Below are 23,897 nucleotides of genomic sequence, written 5' to 3' on the forward strand. Positions count from 1 at the left end.
GCTCATAAGTCAGTTTGATCCATTTTTAGCATGGCAGATTTCAAAATATGGAAATTCTGGAAAAGGGAATCCTTCTTGTCCAAAACCATCTGTGAAGAACTCTTTGAACAAATGGCTAAGAAGGTCCATGTGTTCATTGTTGATGAAGTAAATTCTTCGGGTTATTTTAGCTTGTCAGTTGACCCGACACCAGATCTATTACATATAGATCAGTTAAGTGTTTTACTTTGATACTTAAAAGATGGGAAGCCTATTGAACGCTTTTAAACCTTTCTGGAACTGAAAAGCCATACTGGTGAGGAAATGGCAAACATTACAGTACTTATGTGAAGTCTGCAAACTTAATTTTTCAAAATGTAGGGGTCAGATTTACAACAATGCTGCTAACATGTCTGGGTGTTATAAGGAGATGCAGCAAAATATTTTAGAAGAAAATAAGTTTGCCATATATGTGCTTGTGCAGCCCATTCACTAAATCTAGTAGGTTGAAGTGCTATTTACTGCTGTCAAGTGGCAGTTAATTTTTTTCTCTACAATGCATTTGCTCTATACATTTTTTTCAGCCTCAACCAGCTGGTGGAAAATTCTTAAAGCTTGTCTTGGAAATGAAAGTGTGTTAAAATCCCTCTCTGATACCCGATAGGAAGCACATGCTATGGCAACAACAGCAATTTTGAATGTGGGCCGGCCAACTCGGAACCCAGCCTGTTTGTCCTTAAGGATATTCTCTTCCTCCGCCCAATCAATAGGCTTGTTATAGAGGTGTCTGGCATACATTTTACTAATTATGCTTAACAAGCTTATAGGATGATAGATGGATCAGAACCTTGACCTTGCTTGAAGATAGGGACAATAACTGCAGTACTCCATTCTTCTGGTATGCGAGCTACCTGACCAATATGTGAGAAAATATTTGCCAAAACTGGGGCCCATCAATCAGTATTTGCATTTAATAGCTCTGCAGGGATCAGATCTAGTCCAGGTGTCTTGCCTGATTTTAACTGGGATTCTAAGCTAACAATTTATTGGGTGGTGACGGGGTACCAAGCAGGGACGGGAGAGAGTGTAAATGAAGCAAAAGGGGTGTATCCCTGGGATAACTGGCCAAGTAAAGGGTCTTAAAATGTGTCACCCGGGTGTCCACTGAAATGTAACACCTCAGCTTGAACTGGCCAACACATCCTCCAGAATGCTCTCAAGTCTTTTGCTCTAGAGGCTGCATATAATCGTTCCCAGGATTCCCTTTATTGCAATTCTCTCTCTCTCTCTCTCTCTCTTTTTCTTATTAATGATTTATATTGCGTCTTCTGTTCATCTCTAGTCACAGTCCTTTTAGCTAGAGAGTAATTAATGTCTGTCCTTCCTACAACTGGAGAGTCGTCTTTGACATTCTCTTTCAATTCTTATTTGAACTCACACATTTAGGAGTAAGAAAGTAAAAGTTTATTCTCCCTTTTTTCTTCTTATTGGTGCTACATATTGGCATATTTCATACACTTTGAGAATTCTTGTCAGATCATAGACCTGTGCAGAGAATATGCAGCAAAATTATTTATAATATTTACATACTGCTCCTTTAAAAAAAAGTTTGCAAGCTGGCATATAAATGAAAATCCTTTTCTGAAGCCGACAACTAATTAAACTATATGGATTTTCAGTTTTAAAGCATTTTAACTGGGAAGGGTAGTGGGGTGTCAACTGAAGTCATAAGGGATTGTAGCTAGTATGAGTGAGAGGGTAATTGAAAAGGGCATCTGGTTAAGCAATAGTGGAGATCTGTCTGAAGGCACTGGCTTTTTAATGTGTGTGTGTGAGGTTTTTTAGGGGGGAAATCCTACCTAGGTTTTAGTGAGTTTCTGGATGTTCTCATTAACGAGTACTATTATGTTTTGTTATAGAGCCATCAAGCAAGAATAGCTACATTGTACCTGCCCACATTTGGACTACTAATAGAAAATGCCCATCGAATTGATGTCAAAGATGTTTCACCTTTCCCCATTCATGCTTCCAGTACTGTGAGTAACTATTTATTTTGTTGCCAAAACCTTAGAACTTTAAGCTTAACTAGTAATATACATATGTATCTCTTCAACATGAAGTTTAGGCATATCATAGGTTGTACATTAAAATTACTGTTTTGTGTATTTATAACAGAACACGAAAGATGAGTCACTTAGCTTACCAGCTGCAAATCCACTGGTGACTCCCCAAAAATCTGTGAATACGCTTGATAACAACCTCCACAAAGACTTGTTTGGTGCTATATCAGGCATTGGTAAACATCTTTTTTTTTATTGCTTCTTATTAAGCTTTTAATGGTTTTTTAAAAGTACATCAGAATACATCCTACTAAGAACATCAAAATCGGAAATTTGCAAGTAGAATTCTGTTGCATAAAATAGATATTATTTCTTTGAAATGTAGTGGGAATGTGGTGCAGTAGGAAGTAGTTTTTGTTGTAGAGACCTGGGTTGAAATCCTTGTTCAGCTATAAAACTCGCTGACCATAAGACAGCCTAAGTTACTTGTCAGGATTATTGTGAGGAAAAATAGGATAGCCCCTCGTTAGGCCACCATAAATTCCTTAGAATAGAAGAAGGGTGGAATACAAAATAATACATAAAAGTTTAAAGCATATAAATAGGTTTCCTTCCTGTGAGTGACACTGGAGCTGTTTTTCCATGCAGTGGGGTTAAACAGACATCCAAATGAACCCCGGCCTAGTTTTTGGCATCTACCTAGTTGAGAGGAGGGTCAATTGAATGTGAACTGAATGCCATTCATAAGGTGCTGTGGAAAACCACAGTGGCAAAAACGTAGTGTTGGGAATCCACCTTCAAGTGTTTCTAGAATATTGTTCTCTGTGCTAGTGGAGACTATACCTCATTCCTTTTCTCCTGCTTTATTATTCAGCATCCCCATATACCTCTTCCACTCCAAACATTAATTGTGTGAAAAATGCAGACTCAAGAGGCTCTCTTATAAGTACAGACTCAGGAAACAGTCTTCCAGAAAGGCACAGTGAAAAGAGCAATTCTCTTGACAAGGTAAAAATGTTTTTATACACTTGTTTCTGTAATAGGCTATACTACATAATCTTAGCTGATTATTTTGCTTCAAATAGCTAGAGAGGAAACTATGGCAGAGTTTCAGTGCAAATTAAAGTTTACTAAATTATAGCTTGATATAAAATACCTTTAATATGCATATTCATTACATATACATATGAATATTAATTTAATTTTTCAGTGTGCGTGTTCACCTGATGACCAACAAAGTTGGAGGCAATGGAGGCTCTCAGTCAGAACCTGAGGTCCCAATAAGCAAATGGAGGGAAGGGGTCTTTTGAGAATCAGGTGGGCTGTAAAACCCAAGGAGGACTCTCAGGCTACTGCAGGGACAGGCCTGCACCTAGCACCTGTAGAACTGGTTAGTGAGGCATGCCTATGCATGCACATAAGACTAGGCAGCTGCCACCATCCATGAATCTTTCATGTTCCAGTCTAGTTGGCCCCTCCTTTGCCCAACTGCTATCACAGAGCTACATAAGAACCACCTTGTTCTAGGTGAGGATAGAATAAGTGAGCCTAAAGCGTTCTAGAAGACCTAAACATGTTCTTGGTGTATGGTTCTTTATTGAAGCTTTGTCTGAAAAGTGGTATATAAATGCTAAACATAAGATTTCTGGTGAGGCAGAGGTGAACTCTGTGCTGGACTGGAGTGAAAAATATGGCAATTAACAGAAAGAGGACGGTTGGTGTCCTGCACTTGCCAGGACAGATGCTTTCCTCTAGGGACCCCAGGGGCCCAGATGCAAAGTAACCAAGCCAGACAAGTGGGAAGAAGAGATCCACCACATCCCAGAGGGTCTAGATCACAGGTGCTCAATTCAAATGCCCTGGTGGGCAGGAACCAACCATGACTTGGTGTGCAGGGGCCAAGGTTAATTTTCAGCACATTAATTTTTAGGTTAAAATTAATTATTTAAAATTGAGGAAGCAGAGGATTGGAGTGAGGGGGAAAGGTGAAGGAAACTGGGATGGTACCAGGAAACCCGGAATTAGGGGACATCTGATCTCAACTAACCACCTGTGTTAAGGCACTGCTGCTTGTAAGCAGGATCGGCCAAGAGCTGTACATTTCTCCTGCTGTTGCTATAGCATGTTCTTTCCTGTGGGCCATCTGGCCCCTCGGTCTTAAGTTAAGCAGGCCTGATCTAGTTGTTAGTTAGCAATATTATAGTCTTGCCTTGACTGATGTTGCTGTGCAGGTACCAGGCCCTTCAGCGTAGAACTACCCCCTGGGACACAAAGCTAGTCATAATTCAGACTGCATAAGTTCCCTTTTCACTTTGTAGTAGCATCTATATTGTTAATTCTCCAAGATGGGCCATGTGTGGGGACGTGGCAGAAAGTAGGTGATTGACTGGCAGAAGGGGAAAGAGTTCCAGAGCAGCAGGGAGTTTTTCGGGGCAACTGGAAAGCAGTTTGACAGTTGGCTCAGGGGCGCCATGAAGCAACAGGGAGCTTAGAAGCTGGGGGCGGCTTTGGGAGCTGGACAGTTGGCTCTGGGGGCTGCGGGCAGCAGACCGTTGGCTGAGCTGCGCTGTGAAGTGGCAGGGAGCAGGGAGCTCAGAGGTTGTCAGGTAAGCAGGCGACAGTCCCTGGCAGTGGCAGGGGGAAGCAAGGACTGTGAGATAGAGGGGGCTGTGGGGAGAGCGAGCGAGAGAGTTGTGGGGGGAGAGAGAGAGAGTTGTGGAGGGGGGAGAGAGCAGGCGAGAAAGTTGCAGGGGAGTGAGCGAGCGAGAGTTGCGGGGGGAGCGAGGTTGGTGTCCCTGCATTCGCCAGGACAGCGGGGGGCTGCAGGCAGCAGATGGTTGGCTGAGCTGCACCATGAAACAGCAGGGAGCTCAGAGGCTGTCAGGCGAGCAGGCAACAGTCCTTGGCAGTGGAAGGGGAAGCAAAGACTGTGAAACAGAGAGAGAGGGGGCTGTGGGGAGAGCGAGCGAGACAGTTGCGGGGGGAGCGAGCAAGAGAGTTGGGGGGGGGACAAGCGAGCGAGAGCGTTGTGGGGGGGGTGCCACAGGCTCTGCACGACCGCACAGGTGCTCTGTGCAGGGTCAGCTACCAGTACTTATTTCTGAAAGGGTGCCATAATTAAAGTTGCAATCCTATGCACACTTACTAGGGATTGAGTCCCATTGAATATGAGAATTTCTTCTGAGTAACCATATACAGGATTGCACTGTATATAGTCAAATTCAGTGGAATTTCCTGTATGGTTCCATTCATTGATGTAAATCTACTATCAGAGCGCATTGCACTGCTGTTAATTGGTATTCAGCTGCCTTTGCCTATACCTGATACATTTTTTTAACATTAATTTTCTTAGAGCTTTGATTTTGTTGTGCTATTCACAACATGGTTTAATGTTTTCTTTGACCCTAACATGCCTTCATGTGGCAGAAGGAGAAACTTCTCAGAAGGCATTCTGCACACGCATTATGTACTAGTGGAGAAGAACATTATCAGTCAGCAAAGAAAAAACGTGTTACAGTGGATTTTTCACTACTAACCGTTCCATCCTTCCAAGAGGGAAATATTCACGCTGCTGTCCTCCTTCCATTACAAGAAGTATTTATTGTTTGTGGTTTATTTCGTTAAGGGTTCTGAGTGCAGTGTGATGTCAGTTTTGCCACACATTTGCAGCGTATACCTGGAGAAAGAACTGTAGCCCAAGTGATTAAAATATCATTTGGGTACAGAATACAGAATTTTATTTTATTTTAATTGTTGATAGGCTATATCGGCTACTTCTGCTAAATGGCAAAACTGTCATTTGATTTCTCTCTCTGCCCCTCCCCTACATGTTAATGCCTTAATTTGCAGTGAGAAGAAATTGACATGACTATTGATTTTCAACCTTTCAAGCCTTTTTTTGAAAATCATGGGCTTTCAGATATATCAATTTCCTGCATGATGGTTCTGTTTAATAATTTTCAGGGTAGTACTTAGCCTTGCTGATAGGCTGCTATAGAATGTTGATCTTATATGTGCTGATGGGTTTGGGGCAAAGTTTCCCAGTGAGGTGTGTTGGTAGCTAGGGGCTTTCCCACAGCACCCAACTTAGCAGAAAGTGCTTTACAAAACAGAAATGGGAGGCTTTATTCTTACTGACAGGTAAACTACACTAGACATGTGATGGTATATTTTTATCCCATCACTAGAAGGAAAGGGGGGTGGGGGAGGTGATCCCTAAAGGAAAACTTGGGAAAACCTTAATGTAAACGCTTGTTGAAAACAAGCTTACAGAAACATTTTCTGTCAAATTGCCTTTGGCTTTTGTGTGATGTTCATGTTTCCTGTGTATCGGTGAGAGCTCTTTGGAAGACAAGTGATCATGCATGCCTACTAGATATTCACATCCTTCCCAATCCTAAAAAATTGGATCTAGTTTCATATATTTTTTGTCATTGTTGTGATAGTGTGTTGGTTCGTCTTCTTGTATATGTTTTCCTATACTTAAGTCCCTTGTTGAGTATGAGAACTCTTCCACATAAGGAGGGATTGCTTGCCAGGAATTTATGTTGATCCTAAATAGGTTTACCTTTAAATGTGAAAGAAATGCCTTTGGGATATATCCAAGGGATTGCAAAGAACAAAAAGTAAAATACACTTTTTTTCAAAATACTACTGCAGTTTCCATCTGAGGCTCTCTCAGCTTTTAGTTACAGGTAGAAGAAACACTCAGTACTTGCAAGAATACTTTAAAAGCACCCTAGATGATATTTGGGGCAGCACACTTTAAAAATCATGGTTACCTAGTTGCAAAGAACTGGGATGTAGAAAAACACAAATTTACCTTTAAAAGCTTAGAGTCTTGTACAGTGCCTTGGATGGATGGGTGCAGGCTATTGTTTCTTAGCTTAGTTACGTTACAGGTACACAGTCCTAGACCAGTTGCAAGGATATACAGAGCAGATGAAAGGAAAATAAAAGTCTAACACAAACTGACTAACAAACTGGTCCCTAGGCTAAACTTCCAGAAGCCAAAAAGCCCTGGCTTCCTTCTCCCTTGAACTCACACATCACATGATGAGAATCAAGCTTCCTGCAATCCTATCTCTCAAGGATCTGCAGTTGTTTCTGCAGTGAAACTCCTTGGCCACACATCCTGCCGCAACCCCAGCCTAGCTTCTTTCTAAACAAATAAACCCTTCTCTTCCTGCCTCATGGCCCTCTAGGTCCCACTCACCTGGCGGCTGATTGTTTGAGCACTAGCCTGTCAGTCAGGACAGGGTACACTTCTGGTTCATTCTTTAGGGGAAAGGAAAGACTGGCTGATCGTTACAAATATCTGCTACAATACATACAATACAATATACCAGAAGTTTGATACAAAAGGATCTTGGGGAAAAAAGGGGGGGTTGCATTAAAAAGACTTATATCGAAAAGATAACTTGCCATCACAAAAGAGCTGCTTCCAAATAAATGCATGAGTTAACAGATCTTTTTTGAGAATAAATAATAATAATAAACAATCAAGACATGAAAAACTCTTTCTCTCTCCCCCTCTTGGTCTAAAAGATATTTGAAACAGTATTTTGGCCCAAAAGGTTAAGCCTAGCTTAGAGCCAAAAGATAATTCTTTGGCTCTTCCTGGCATCTTAAAAATCATTCTTAAATGAAGAAGTACAAAGCAAAGCTGTTATTTCTAGTCGCATAAGAGACTGGCTCTATCTTGGAACAAGTGACTAGTTCACTCTGCTCCATCTTTAGAAGTCCTTTTTTCTAGGCCAGTCCCTGGCTGGCTAACAGTCACTCATTATTTCAGACTACCTAGTCACTCATGATTTCAGGCTGTGTGTGTATATGTCTGTGCGCGCACGCACGCTCTGGAGCACTTCACCTCAATGGAGGGCTTTCACTCCATCTGCCCTTCCTGATTTCAAAACAATTGGTTCAGTTCATGTTGTTAGTCCTTGAGTAGTTTCACCAATGAAGCTAGAATTATTGTGTTGACTACTTACTTCCTTTCTCCTCTTTAAGGCCAGACTGATCTCTTATCAGTACGCATGCAGGGCCTTAACAGGCATATATAGAAAAGCTGCTTATCAATCAGTTTATGATTTTCACCACCACCACCACCCTACCCGCCGCTTCTTCTAGGCAGGAATATGACCACTTCAGCCAAGCTATGCCGATATGTCATTAATTTTCAGGTAGTCGCGCGCACATACAGGAGTTGTTAGGTTTCTGGCTGAAACTGTGAATACTGAATCATGGCGCTATGGGAAATAGGGTGTTAGGTTCCAAAGCATCAGAAAAAGCCTTGGGGGGGAAATTGATTTCCCTACCATTTTCCTCAAAGACCATGAAGGAGTGGTTTGAGAGAAGGAGCAATGAAATGCATGCAAAATGATAATTGGATCTGAATGAACAGTACAACCTTTTAAATGTTCTGGTGTATCTGAGTAACTTAGACTATCCATGTGTGAGTGTGAGTGTATATATGTTTCCATTTTGAGATTCTAGGCTGCTTGCAAACTTGTATAAAACACTGTATGTGTTTTTAAGATGAGTCTCTTAGCCAAATGTGGTATGTTTCAGAACCAACAAACTTCAGGAAGTAATGTAGTCCGATGCGACAAACTTGATCAATCTGAAATCAAGAGTCTACTGATGTGTTTCCTTCATATATTAAAAAGCATGTCAGATGGTAAGTAAAATCAGTTTTATTCACTTCTGTAGCAGATTACAGCCTTTGTCTCAGAGCAGCTCATGTGAATGGGGGGTGGGGGAGATGCTGAATCATCCATGCTGAGCTGCCTGGTTAGGCTTCTCCTAAAACTATTCTGTATTATCGGTAGGCTCAAAATGCTGCCGCCGCCACCACCCATTTTGCCTACAGAAACTCTCTGGGCTTTGGGTGCGATAACACAGGAAAAAAACTTATGCTGGTCAATGACCGAAATCAAGTATGTATGGATGTACAGGAAAAAAAACCCTCTCTTAATTGTTTCTCCCCTGCCTTTGCTGGGACTAGAGTATTAAACACTCCAGGTAGAGTGAGTGGAGTAGAGGGAGGAAGAAGGGAGAGTAGCAGGACTGTACATGCAAAATGTGGTCTGTGCAGGTCAGTGGGAAACACCTTATTTAGAATTTATTCTAAAAATAAATAAATAAATTATCAACTTTCTCTGAGCATGTTCTTGTGTAAAAAAATATATAGTGCATTCAGCTAATTTAACTGGCAGGACAGACATGCAAAATGTGGTATGTGTGGGTCAGTGGGAAGTGTCTTATTCAGAATTGCATCTAAAAATTGCAGCGGTGTTAGCAGTGCCCCAAAAGGCCATTAGGTTCAGGCTCCAAAATTACCTAGGCATATCTCAAGACTCTGAATATAGCAGCCTTTTAACATGAATTTTGTAGAAGAGAACAGGTTTTAACTTGCTCTACATATTTCAGTAATGCTCTCCATAAAATACTACAAAATCAGTTTAAGTAAAGTGGAAATGGGAATAATTATACTAATTAATTCTGATTATATTTCACGTTCACCATGAGCCTTGTGTATAAATAGCATAGAAGAGAGAATATGAAGAAGCTCAACTTGCCCCTTAGAATTTGAGCTATAATGTGTGCTGTTGCATAAGTGTCAGGCAGTGTAATTGTATTATATACAATGAGGAGGAGAGCTGACCTTGTGGTAGCAAGCCTGACTTGTCCCCTTAGCTAAGCAGGGTCTGCCTTGGTTGCATTTGAATGGGTGACTACATGTGAACACTGTAAGATACTCAGGGGCGGAGCTATAATTGGGCGAACGGGTTCAAAGAACCCGGGTCGTGCCCAATTAGGAGCCACCATTCGCTGCCCTGAGACGCCCCCCGCGTCTGACGTCAGATGCGGGGGCAGTAGTTTAGCTCCCGAACAGGGGCCGCGCAGCCCCTTCGGGAGCTAAACAAAGGCTGGCGCTGCGTTCGCAGCACCAGCCAGGAGCGGCTCTTCCCTGCAAGGCTCTTCCCTTCCCCACGCGGGCCCCTTCAGGAGCTAAGACTGGTGCTACGTTCACAATGCAGCCCAGAAGCGGCTCTTCCCTGCAGGGAAGAGCCGCTCCTGGGCTGCACTGCGAACGCAGCACCAGCCTTCGTCTAACTGCCGAAGGGGCCGCGCAGCCCCTTCAGCAGTTAAGCTGCTTCTCCTGAACGGAGCCTCAAGGCTCCGTTCGGGAGCCAGAACACGCCCCCCCCCCCGCGTCTGACATCAGACACAGGGGCGTGGCTATCCCCTGCGTCTGACATCAGATGCAAGGGGCGGGGCTATCGGGGCGCCCGCTGCGGCTGCACACGGACCGCTGGCAGACTAGCTACGCCCCTGAAGATACTCCCCTCAGGGGATGGAGCCACTCTGGGAAGAGCAGAAGGTTTCAAGTTCCCTCCCTGGCTTCTCCAAGATAGGGCTGAGAGAGATTCCTGCCTGCAACATTGGAGAAGCCACTGCCAGTCTGTGTAGATGAACTGAGCTAGATGAACCAATGGTCTGACTCAGTATATGGCAGCTTCCTATGTTCCAATATATTTAGTAGAGATATTTTGTTAAAAGTATGACTTGCAAGTAAGCTTTTAGTTTGTGTGCCATCCCTGATCGTTTCCTATTTCTGAAATCCTTACTTTAAAAATCATTGAATAGCTGGAAACAATGTTGACATTTTATTATTATGTTTTTAATTATTCTGTACATTATAGATGCTCTGTTCACATATTGGAACAAGGCTTCAACATCTGAACTCATGGATTTTTTCACAATTGCAGAGTGAGTTGGTTCAGCAATTCAAATACTTGGTACATTTTTCAGTCTTCTCAGTTTAAACAAAGCACTAATCTTAAGTTAAAAGCTCAAAGTAAATGTTGTGTATAACATTATACAAAGTCCTGGTGATAGTGAAACAATTACCCCTGCTTGAGGACTAAGATGCATCTTTTAAGTTGTGGTTCTCTTACATTTAGCAGAAGGATAACAACTGCTCATCTCAGTATAGTATTTTTTCCAGTGAGCTTTTGGCTGGTGTCTCCTTCATGTCTCTAAAATATATACCATAAGCCCCCTTTGAACATGCAACCGTCCCTTTATTTGTTTTACTGTAAATTGCTTTGAAAAGTGGTATATAAAGAGTCCTAATAATAAATCGCCTGTATTCTGAAAGAGACTTTCACAGTGCGCAAAAGTAACACACTTGCCTCCCTACATCCACAGTGTTAACATGTCAAAGAATGCAGGTTTCAGTCCTGGTGGTGTAGTTGGTTGAGAAAAAAATCCCATTAGAAAGGGTCTAAAGGTCAAACAGATTGGATGGGGCAGCTGTTTGTATATCTATGTGTCTGCCTCATTTACATATGAGGTAGGATTTGTGTGTACACAGACACATTTTTTACATGAAAAGGAATATTCAGGTAAACTGTACAAAGACTCCCCTCACCCTCATTTTATCTCAGTACACAGTACTGAGCGCTTTTAAGCACTTTTATCTCCACCCCATCTTCAAGCAACAGAGCACAGCAGTGTAAGAGAGAGGAGAGTTTTTGTGCTGATTTTTGTGCTCCTCATGTGAAAAATAGACCCTCTTCCTCCTGCTTGCTTTGTAAATGGGGCCAACATATTTACCAGACGCATGGTAGGGAATTCCAGTGTTGTACAGATTCTTGGATGTGGCCTGAAAATGCAGCGCAGATCCTTAACTATTCTTTAATCACTAATTGACAGTTGCCTGAAACAGCTTGACACACATTTCCAGCAGTTCTGACAGCTACCACCTCATGACTTTACTCAGCAGGACAGAAGAGACAGCATATAAACTGGCTGACAGGAGGGTGACAGCTGCATCATGGGAATGCAGAGTAGGAAGTACTTGTTTTCTGGGGGGAATTACAGGCAAATAGAGTATTGAAGTTATTTACTTTTGTTTTGTTTTTCCCCTGCCTTTTGGTTAGTAGTCCCAATTAAGCTTTTATCAAAATTGTGTCTGAATTTTAACTATAGTAACTCTTATGTTCTTTGCAGAGTGTGCTTACATCAATTTCAGTATATGGGAAAACGGTATATTGCCAGGTACTGTGTATAACTTAAATTCATTGTATAATTTTCTTACAATACTAAAGCCTGAACAGAATGCCTTCAGTTCTTGTCAGTTAAATAATGTATATATACCACTAGAAAGGAATGCCTCGTGATTGAAAGGTAAGTTGCTTGATTTATAGTCTCACATACATCACACATATTGCCTTACTGTAGTTGCATTATGGCTTTGTAACCTTACCCCAAATTATTGCACTGCATAAAGCCATACAAAACATACTTTCATTCTTTCATTTTATTCTTGAAACTCTGAAGGTTACAGAGTGTTTTTCCCAAGGAACCTTTGTAGCAAACAAATTTTGTGCGTTCAACCATTTTGAGCACCTAAATGATAAGTCACCTGTAAATAATTCATATTCCCTGCTTCATCCCATACACTCTTTGATCACACTGAACAAAGTATAACCATGCTATACAGGGGTCACTGGTCCTCTCAACTTTCATTCTGCCCCTTACTGTTTTTAGAATGCTGATGGGGGGCATGATATAGCTATATTGGGAGGAGTTTAGGAGTGGGGATTTTAATTTTATTAAGCTTCTTCCCCATGTAGTCTTCTATAAGACAAGCAGTGAATATGCCATCCAGTGCTAGAAGCACTGATCTTAGTCCATTGTAGTGACAATTGGCGTGGATTACTATGGCATCTTAAGTGTATCTAAATCAGCCTCAGCAACCCTTTTGACATAATTCTGTGATCTGTAGCTATCATCTGTGATTTATGTATCTAAAGTGATTCATTCCAGAGGCAAATATAGAAATCACAACTTGGATATATGGAGGAGAATAATTCATAACATATATTGCCCTTTTTTTTAATTCTACCAAAAGAGTTCCATAGAATCATTTCCTTCTGGCTGTTCATTAATCTATTAATTGATTCTGTTTCTGCTCCTTAGAAGGGCAACAAAGAAGCCATGCAGTGATCAAACCTTTAGAAAAGTAGTTCTGTCCTGACCTGTCATGATCTTTGGAGAAGTGGGGCTATTCTGTGTACCAATACCAATTTAAACTAGTTTGTCATGCACACAGGACAGGGTCTTCTTGGTGATTGCCCCCAGATTGTGGAACATTCTTCCTGGGGATTTCCATTTTGTCCCTATGTTCCTGGCCTTTTGCCGACAAATAAAAACTGTGACTGACATCGTGACTAAATTTACTAGATGATGTCCTATTGAAATTCAGTATTCCTTTAGTTTAGACTATTCCCTGAATCGTAGTACTGAGAAATTTAGTCAGGATGTCAGCCTGTGCTTTTTACCCAGGCCTTTGGAGAGTAGGGGCTTTGTTGGCCTTATTGTAATTGAAGTTTCTCTTCTACTTTTAGATGTTTCTCATGGATTGTTTTGTTACTTTACTTTACATTGTTTTATATTTGTGTTTGTTGCTCTTATATAAATGTATATTTTAGATAGTATATCACCTTGAGGCCAATGTTGAAAGGTGGTATATACACTTCAGTGTAAATATGTACCTAGCTGACAATATGTTCTGAATCCACATTATTTATATTGCTATTTATTTCCCCCTTCCTCAGTCCATCTCCAAGAAAAATAGCCATATGTGGTCACCCTATGAACCTATTAATCTCTCAGCAATTAATTTGTTTTACAGTTTTTCTAGTTTCCAGACATAATTCTCATAAATAGCAACTAAGATGGTAAACTAGTGTCTTGGCTGTATCATCTTAGGCTACAAATGAGATCTCCTGCATACAAAAAGTTGTCATAGACAAAATTTAGGTGCCAGGAAGATGGTCTCAGCCTTCTGAACTCTTGATTTTTCTGATCACAGGAATGTTTCTTTTCTTAATGGGAAGATGCAGGGGGAGGATTCTGTCATGGGAACCCTTGCCTGTAACCTGGAGTGGCACAGTCCAGAAGCAGGTTTACCATCTGAGCTGCTATATGTGAAAATTAGGTCTCTGTGTTAAAGATATAGTGCTAACAGTGCTTGTATTGCTATTTCTTGGGATAAATTATTTTTATTTCTTCATTGTCACATTTGTACTAATAATAAATATTGTATTTTGGCCTAGTAAATTATATTTCTAAGACTGTTATTGATTTTCTTTGAGCTTTGGCTGTAATTTCAGTGGGTTGTACTTAATATGCTCATCAGTTAGCAGGTTAATTGTAAGTGCAATAAAATATGTTGAGTAGCTTTTGATGAGTTTATAATAGTGATATATCACTTGATTGTCCTGCATGTAAAAATACTGAACTGAAAATTATGCACGTTTCTGATATTTGTGGGATGATTGAAGACATTCTCAAATATTAACTTTTCACACTGAGATGCACAAAGGAATGTGTTAGCATAAAAGTGCATGCAATCTTTACACACCCTATGCATAGAGCGAAGGAAACAGGGATGTGTGTAATTCTGGTATTGGTTTTCATTTCTTGTCAGCTCTGGTGGTGGTACACACTAGGAGGTTAGTCTACTGATTGCTAACACAGATCATTTTTCTATTTCCTTCACTTGATTGCTGGCAAGTTTAACAAAGTATATGGCTCTGCTCCCTTCCTGCCTTGGTAAGATATAGGTGTTAGTATCTCACATAATTCTGCTTTTACTGCATGTGTGCTTACTATGGAGTCTTTTACCCTCTTTTTAACTCTGACAAATCCATATAACAAACAAGCTCTCTTTTAGTTTTATTATAATTTGTATGCATGTTGCAAACTACAGCTCTGAATGTAAATACTTTTAGAGAAAGTTGTGGGCTTCTGCTTTCAAATTTTAGAAGCTTTTGAACTGAAAAAAATACTTGCTGTGTTGCTTGTGGAATGCTGCCTATTTTATTTTAGCTAATGTAACAAAAATCAAAATACAGCAGTCAAGTAGTTAGTTCTCTTGACTGAGTCTGCATTTCCCCCCAGGCTCTTACAATGAGTGGCTACCTTCAGCCCATTCAGCTGTTAATAAAGCTTATTCTGGTTGAGAAATAAATTGCCCTCTGTTGTGGACCATAAATAATTGGATAACTTAACCAGGATGTTAACTAACTAAAATAGATATAAGGCTGCCTTATTATGTATTCATTTTCTTATAGAAATTTTTGCTTGAGCTGCTTAACTAACTCTCTCCCTCTCTTGCTGCAGTGCAACATGTCTAACTTTTGCTTCTGTCCCATTTCACCCATCTTGCAGGAACCAGGAGGGGTTGGGATCCATAGTTCATGATCGAAAATCTCAGACATTGCCTGTTTCCCGTAACAGAACAGGGATGATGCATGCCAGATTACAACAGCTGAGCAGCCTGGATAACTCTCTCACATTTAGTCACAGTAAGTTCCATGACATCATAACAGCTGAAATCTCATCCAGTACCACGACACCAGAGGCAGGTCGAAACCCACACCAGAAAATGTCATGGACTTTATTTTTCTAGGACAAGCAACTAGATGAATTATGAGGAGTAGTACCAAGTGATGACAAAATGTGGAACATGGTTAACTACAGCATATTTAATACTCGATTATAATAAATATATATATACATTAGTACTTGAATAAATTTCAAAATTAAGAATTTGCATTCTGTGGTGTTCATCTTGAAAGATTTTTGTTTTCAGCATGCATTTGACACTATTACATTAGTTACTTCTTTCCCAGAACAAACCTAAAATTATGAAATGTGCTTGGTTGATCATGTAATCATATTTTGACACAAGGTTTGCGAAAATACTTTGGTGAGGCATAAAAGTACTGTGAAAAAGTCCATGATTTAGTTTGGATGTGAAAAAGCACCCAATAATGAAGTGACTTTTTCTGTGTTTTCAGTGTAAGAAAAATATCAAGTTTGCTTGGAATTTCTGTAGACAATGGTAAGACAATCAGGTTGAAGTCGACTTCTGTTGCAATTGCGTGAAATAAAATCAAGTTCTAAGTAAGCTGCATAATTGACTTCAACTTTGTAAAAAGGGTTTTGTGATACTTCAAAGGTCAAGAACAGGCAATTATGGAAATAAACAGCTGTATACTATCCGGACTGTGGTAAACGTTTCCATTTTGGTTGTAAGATCTGCACCTCGTGGTAAAATTCTCTTAACTACTTGACAGAATGATGCAAGCTTACCAAGTACATTGTGGTAAACTATAACTTGGTAAATCCTTTGGATCTCTTGGCGGCTTTCGATACTATTGACCATAGTATCCTTCTGGAACGTCTGAGGCAATTGGGGGTGGGAGGCACTGCTTTGCAGTGGTTCCGATCCTACCTCACAAGCAGGTTCCAGATGTGTGTCTTGGAGACTGTTGTTCTTTAAAATCTGAACTTCCGTATGGTGTCCCTCAGGGCTCAAAAATTCAGAAGACGATTTTGATCTGCCAGTTCTGGATAGGGTCACGCTCCCCCAGAACGACCAGGTGCACAGTCTGGGGGTGCTTCTGGATCCGAACCTCTCCCTGGTGTCCCAGGTTGAGGCGGTGGCCAGAGGTGGTTTTTATCAGCTTTGGCTGATATGCCAGCTGCATCCATTTCTTGAGATGAACAACTCAAAACAGTGGTACATTTGCTGGTAACCTCTAGGCTAGATTACTTCAATGCGTTCTGTGTGGGACTGCCTTTGTACGTAGTCCAGAAACTGCAGTTGGTTCAGAATGTGGCAGCCAGGTTGGTCTATGGGTCTTCTAGGAGAGACCATATTACTCCTGTCTTGAAGTAATTGCACTGGTTACTGATACGTTTCCAGGCAAAATACAAGGTTCTGGTCATTACCTATAAAGCCCTAAACAACTTAGGCCCTAGGTATTTAAGAGAATGTTGTCTTTGCCATGAGCCCCACTGCCTGCTAAGATCATCTGGAGAGGTTTGCCTGCGACTGCCGCCAACTCGTCCCGTGACTACTTGGGAATGGGCCTACTCCATTGCAGCCTCTGGACTTCAGAATGCGCTCCCTGTTGAAATAAGAGCCTCCTCATCTCTGGCAACTTTTTAAAAGTCACTGAAGAAACATTTATTCACCCAGGCTTTTAATTAGATTTACAGTTTTAAATAATTTTAATAATGGGTTTTAAATGTTTTTAATCTTTTAAATGATTTTAATTGTTAATTGATTTGATGTTTTAAATGATCTTAATTGTAAACTGCCCAGAGACGCATGTTTTGGGAGGTATAGGAATATAATTAATTAATTAATTAATTAATTAATTAATTAATTAATTAATTAATGGCTCTACTGATCCACCTTATATCCAAAGCAGATACCTAATACATACTGTACTAATATAACATCAGTAGATTCCAAATACTACAGTTCTAATTCAATTTTTCCTGAGATAAGAACTGAAAAAGCTAAATATGTTTAATTTTACTTCACAATATCATTCTACCAGGTTTCCCACCAATTGATTTCTAGCTTTGTAATTTTGCATTAACTGAACAGGCAGTTGTAATGCATATTACTTTATATAATGTTAGGGTCTGTGTGTAACACAGTTATCAAAAATTATTGAAACTTCCAGTGAAGGCCCAAAGAAAAACAACTTGAGAAATTAATTTCCCTCTGATTTTAAGACTTGAGACATGGCTACTGTAGTTTGAATGCAGCATACCTTCACAAAATCTCCAAGTAGTAAATATTGAAATGAAATTAATTCCTTGCATGAAAAGGAATTTAGAAGCTTACCTTTAAAAGTACTCTTGGTTTAAAAGTATATTGCTCTTTTGTTAATTTAGTGCAGGAAACTTCTTTATATAGTGAGCTGATTCAGATCTTGAAGAATTCTTCTTCATTCTAGCCAATTCTTGAGGCCAACATTCAGACATGTTTGCCCAAGTTTCTTCCTCAGTTGATAATAAATAATAATAAACTTTTTTAGCCACCCCATAACAAATTGTTCTCTGGGCAGCTCAGAACACAGGATTAACAAAACAATAAGATACAATAAAACCACATAATACTTTAAATCATAACAGGCAAAAAGAGAGAAAAGGAAATACAAAATACAATACAAAACAGTTTAAAAAACTCATTTTGAAATTAGTTAAAAATCAAATCAGATATGAAAATCAGAATTTAAAATGCCTGAGTGAACAAAAAGGTCTTTACCTGGCATTTAAAAGAAAAAAGTGATTAAGCCAGGCGAACCTCACTGGGGAGGCTATTCCATAAACAGGGTGCAACCCCGTAAGTTTTGGGTGGTATTAAAATATGTTAAATAAAAATAATAATGAATAAACCATCAAAAACCCCTCTCCCTACAAGCCATCCGCCTCACCTCATTTGGCAGGGGCACCTGGAGGAGGGCCTCCAAAAAAGATCTTAAGGTCTGGGTTGGGACATATGGGGCAAGGCCCTGATACTCCCACCAAATCTTCAAATTACTTTTTGACCTTCCCTCTCCCCAAGTTCAAAAAATAATCTAGAGATTTTCCATGAGATCTTTTTAAGTGAGAACATAGCACCAGCATACACACACTAAACTACAATCCAATAGTGTCCTAGAGTGAGCAGAAAATACTTCTGCTGATATAAATATGGTCCATGATTTCTGCCAGGTCTCCCTTCCAGCATTGACTCTCTGTTAAGTGCTGCTCTGGAGGATCTCCTGACCATCAGGAGTGGCATTTGTGGAAGAAGTACAGTGGAATGGAGGAGATGAGAAAGTGCCATTCTAAAAGTGTGACTCAACTTTGGGCTCCAACCCATTATTTTCACCCTGTGAAATGTTATTGTATCAGTCCCTTTAACAGGCATTTAAAAAGCAGTATTTGTAATATAATGCTTCTAATTATATTGCTGAGAAGGGGTTTTATGAGGACAAATTGAGTACATGCAACCCCCTTAGTATCTTTGCCTAAATCTGCTGCTGCAAAACAAAAAAACAAAAAAAGAATCTTGACCATATTTTATAGTTGCAGATTTACTTTATTACCTTGGTTATTTCTTTAAATTGTAGGAAAGGGATACTTGATTTGAACTGTGCTTGTTATCTTCCCCCCTCCGCCTCTACTTTAAGCTGCTTACCTGGAAATGTGTTCCCCAATAGCAATATGTTAATTTTGTATCATTATTTGTAAAAAGTGTTTTTGAGAAGTGAAGATATAACCATGTCCATGTAGGGAAGTGAAAAGCATATACATACAAACATATATAGCAAGAAAAAGTTGCAAGCTTGCAATTAACTTGCTCTGTACAAGCAAAACACAACAAATTTACTTTCTGTGATTTGCAAATCCTGAACAGGTTATGGTATAAGAGTGCAAGGCAGTTTAACTTAAAAATTCTGCTGGTTATTTTGACAATCTCAAATGCAGTAACTGGTTTAATTTCAAGCCAAACAACTTATCACCAAAATAGCAAATTAAAATGGTTGGTTTACCATTAGATTTGTGGCCTTGCTGAATAAAATTTCAGTGTCTTCCATGCCCAATAATTCCCAAACTGTGTACTAGAGCACAAGAGAACAACAAGAATGTTATGAGAGAAAAACAAATTAAATGCTCCTGGGATCCCAGTGTATGCACCCAGAGAAGAAGTTGCTCACTATCCGCATGATCACTTCTGTAGCCTTGCAACTTCTAATTCTGTGTTTTCATTGTGTATGATCGGAGCATTCCATTATTCCTGGTGCAGCAGAATTATCTGTCCATAGAGGCAGCTCCGTGTTGTTGCTCTGCATAAGCCCCTACTCCGGGCTTGCTATCTCCTAATCAAGAGGCAAGCCCCAGGACAGTGAATATCCCCAGGACAGTGAATGTCCAGTCCCCAGGACAGGACTGGAATAAAATCTGCCAGGTTCATGGGTCACGGCAAATCCTGGTTTGTTATAAGCCAGAATTAGTAGTAAAATCCTTTTGTTCCTCATGAGTATAAAAGTGAAAAGTGCTTCCAGTCTTAATGCAGGGGGAAAAAATCTTGTTTCAGCTGTCAGCAGGTTCGGAAATATTGGCATAAGCCAGACTGATTGCTTTCCTTTTCATTTTTGAAAATGTTTTGATTCTCATAAACATAGCTTAATTTTACTGGTCTTACATAGTATTGTGTTATGACAAATTTGGTTGCTGATATTCCCTTTCTGTACTGTCAATTTTACTTTTATCTTACAGCTGTCTGGAAAATAAAATAGCAACTTATCATGCATACAGAAACCTTTGGTTTAAAATAAAAGTTAAGATGCTTTCGGCAGTGGATTGTGGGTAGTGGAAAATTCGTTTCCTGACTCAGGCCAGGCTACTGGATAATCTCCCTGACCAATCTAAACCAGTTCTGAAGCATGAAGGAAGACTCTAGCACTGAGTCATCCCTTTCCTCTGCTTGAGAAGCAGACTGGCTGGCTTAAAAAAATCAACTTTCCAAAACCCAGAAAGAAAAAAGGAAATATTCTTGTAGGGTAAATGTCGCTGCAAGCCACTTCTATAGAAAGTCTTTCCCAATGGGGCTTGGGGTGACTAGCAATCCCCATTTCATTTTGCTTCCCCTTTCCAGTAGGCGAGAATAAAACCTCTCTCTCTCCCATGTGTACACCTGCACGTGGAGTTAATTCTTAATTGCTAATTTGGCCAAGCTATCTTTGAGACTTGTTCTGCACCAAAGAAATCCCCCTTATCCCACCCACCCACCCCCGCTGGGTTAATAGCTAACCCACTGAGGCTTGTAAAAAGAACAGAGAAAAAAACTTTGATTCAATTACTACAGACTTGTTCTGACTGAGGCTTTTGGCTTTTTAGAAACACTTCAAAAATAATTAGTTGGTTACAAAAATACTTTAAAAGCGCCTCGATAATGCTGGGGGGGTGACACACTTTAAACTTTAGTTGCAAATAACAGATATTTAGGGAATGCGAATCACACAAACAAATCAGAATAAATTGCCTGACGCAAAGTCTGACTACACAAACTGTTCCCGAAGCTGGGTTCCCGAAGCCACAAAGTCCTGGCTTCCCCTTTCCTTGACTCACCAAACTCCTGCTGAGAATCAAGCCTCCTGCAGATCTCTCACCCTGAGAGATTATCCTGTAGTCTCTAGCCATGAGGCATCCACCCTCATGCTAGTCTGCACTTTCTGCCACGACTTCCTTTCTTGTTCCCAGAATTCCGCCCTGCAGTTCTCTTGTCCCACCCACCTGTTGGACTGATTGGTCAAACAGTTAAGATAGGGATTCACTTCTTGTTAACTCTTTAGAGGGAAGGAGACTGGTCAACTACACTTTCAATTTTCATTCATGCTCTAAAAAGCATGGACATTTTGAAGTTAAGATGCCCATCTTAACTTCTGTGCCATATAAGCTGTAAAGACTATGTACAGTCTCTTATAGTATGCTGCGTTAGAAGTGAGGCTCCATGAACCCACACCTTTACACATGAGTAGACATGAACCTTAGAAGTACCCCATGACTTGACTTGTAAGTAGACCTACAACCTGAGAAAACATTGCATCCATGGTTGGAAGTAGACTTCATCCTTACTCAAGAGTCTTACTCTCATAGGTAGGTCTTGGAGAGATGCATCAGAAAGCCATCTGTAGGAAGTTATTGTGGCTGGACAGAGGATCTCTAGAATTTCTGGCTAGGCATCTGCTATGTAGCTCTCATTTTGGGAAAGCAATGTGCCTTGTAGAAGTGCACCAGGAAGAAACCGATCAGGGACAGTTCTAGCAAGTCACTGGGGAAACTACACATGTTGAAATTCTGCCTGGATGTATCCATCCCCAGCTAAATCTGAAGCTCAGAGACAAATGCAAAGTGTGGATACATGGAACCTCATTTCTAAAGCAGCATAATATACTAAACTGTAAAAAGTCTTTGCAGCTTATATGACAAAGAATTTGAGATGGACGTGCAATTTCCACATTTTTTAGAGCATGCCTTAAACCAAAGGTTTTTGCATGTCTGAATTTCCAGTCTTTTGGAAAAGGAAAATCTCATTGGTATCTCTGGGGAAGGGATGCTTAACAGGTAGCTCCTATCCATGCTGGCTTAGGGGAGCCAGTTCATATTCAAAGGCAGTCTGCCACTGCCTTATATGTTTTTGCAAGATCCCTTGCCACCTCACCCCATCTTGTGTGCCCTTGCAAGGCTTCCTGATACCCCGCTAGCACCTTAGTGGAGGAAGCAAAGACCATTAAGGACAAGGGGTGGAAGGGAATGTTTGTGTAAGTATAAAAGTGCCAGAGTGCTCCTAGACACCCTTATTGAGCAACTACATTCAGAATCAGGAAGTAGTTTGCCAAAACGTGCCCCTCTCCATTCTGGTTTTAGAATCCTTGTGGGGCAAAATCAATGATCTTCACCCTTAGTTGCTTTTACTGTGTGGACTTCAGAGGCTAGTTAGTCAGAAAACACTGGATCAGTTCCCTCCCTCCCCCCATAAAACAGGATTATGCTTAACTGAAACATTGAAAAGAAAATTCAAATATAAGAGATGTTATCTGATTGCAAAAAAAGGCATAGCTAGCAGTTATTTTCTAGAGTTAATGCTGTATCTCAGCCATTTCAGATCTGCCCCAGATTTGGAGGGGCAGTGTCTCCATGTCAATTAGTTCATGTCTGCAAATAGGCAGGCAGATTTGACAGACAGTTTCCATGTTATGACCAATGTAATGTTTCAGCAGTGTACTATTATAAACCCTGAACCACTCCTCATCTAGCTATACTGGCACTACTTTGCCAGTATAATATAAATCAAAGTCTGAGAATCTGTGCATACATTATTATTTCTATATATTTTAATACTTTTAAGATCTATATATTTAATTTTGAAATTTCTACAAGGGGATAAGAAAGCCAATTGGGCTAATATTTGATTAGCATTTGTAGATTATAAAAAGTGCAATACAAAATTCAGAGTAATGGCTGCTTCAAACTTCCACAGGCTATGGCCATTCAGAAGCAGATGTCCTTCACCAGTCTTTACTTGAAGCCAACATTGCAACTGAAGTTTGCCTTACAGTTCTGGATACTTTATCTTTATTCACAATGGCATTTAAGGTATGTATTCTTAGATATTTATACTAGATATTAGCATTATAAATTATGAAAACAATATCTCATTTAGCTGAAATGATTTAAATGTCAACTCAGCAATGTTTTTAAAATGTACTTGACAAAGGTGCTGCTCCAAATATTAAAATGTGATATTTTACCTTGGGTTCTCCCCAAATAACTAGTTAAAAAACCTAGAACACACTTCTCTCAATTAGGGTCAGTGTACTTCTCTGTAGGGATGTGCACAAGACCAGCAAAGCCAGTTTGGCTTAAATCCAATCCAGAATCGAGCCAGCCTGGACTGTGCACTATTGAACTGGACCTGGTTTGACTTTGAACTGAGCCAATTCGAAAGGGCTTGAAGGTCTACTAGTAAAGGGGGATACGGTGAGAATTTCCCTTTACCAGTAAAGGGGGAGGGGAGGCAGTCTTCCTTAAAGGTAGAGCAGGCAGGAGGGGAGTAAGAAAACACCTTGCAAGTGTGGCTATGGAGGGAAGGGGTGTGAAGTTCACTAAAATGGCCTCCATGCATGCACTGAGGCCATTTTAGTAATCTCCATGCCTGTACAGAGGCCCAAATTGGCCCGGGCTATTCAGGGGGAGGCCAGTGGGGGGGGGCATTGCATGCACACACACACCCACACCCCGCTGCGGTAGCCAGCAGTGGCACTTGTAAGGTACTTCGTTATGCCCCTGCTGCCCTCTCTGCCTTTTAGGGAAGCCCCCCTTTACTAATAGAGTTATGAGCTGACTTGGTTCGAAACAAGCCCAGTTCAGTTTGACCCTGAACCCGTCGGAGGGCACCATTGTGAGGTTATCTCCACAACATTG

General features: G+C 40.4%; 1 protein-coding gene across 27 annotated transcripts in view; it reads left to right on the forward strand.

Annotated features, from left to right (window-relative positions):
- The window catches only part of DOCK9 (dedicator of cytokinesis 9), a 234,727-nt gene that overhangs the window by 161,040 nt on the left and 49,790 nt on the right, over positions 1-23,897 (forward strand). For 17 of the 27 annotated variants that reach the window (XR_008318483.1, XM_053304835.1, XM_053304841.1 and 14 more), the window contains 8 exons: positions 1,899-2,015; positions 2,155-2,275; positions 2,914-3,047; positions 8,610-8,718; positions 10,748-10,814; positions 12,060-12,107; positions 15,288-15,424; positions 22,954-23,069. Coding sequence is in view for 26 of the 27 variants with exons in the window: in XM_053304835.1 (XP_053160810.1) it covers positions 1,899-2,015; positions 2,155-2,275; positions 2,914-3,047; positions 8,610-8,718; positions 10,748-10,814; positions 12,060-12,107; positions 15,288-15,424; positions 22,954-23,069 (849 nt within the window). In the remaining variant the exon portion in view is untranslated. Of the gene's footprint in view, positions 1-1,898; positions 2,016-2,154; positions 2,276-2,913; positions 3,048-8,609; positions 8,719-10,747; positions 10,815-12,059; positions 12,108-15,287; positions 15,425-15,919; positions 15,964-22,953; positions 23,070-23,897 lie in introns of all 27 variants that reach the window. The other 10 variants (XM_053304854.1, XM_053304850.1, XM_053304843.1 and 7 more) reach the window with 2 other exon arrangements.

Source organism: Hemicordylus capensis, chromosome 3 (genome assembly GCF_027244095.1).
Source record: "Hemicordylus capensis ecotype Gifberg chromosome 3, rHemCap1.1.pri, whole genome shotgun sequence".
NCBI classification, from domain to species: Eukaryota; Metazoa; Chordata; class Lepidosauria; order Squamata; family Cordylidae; genus Hemicordylus; species Hemicordylus capensis.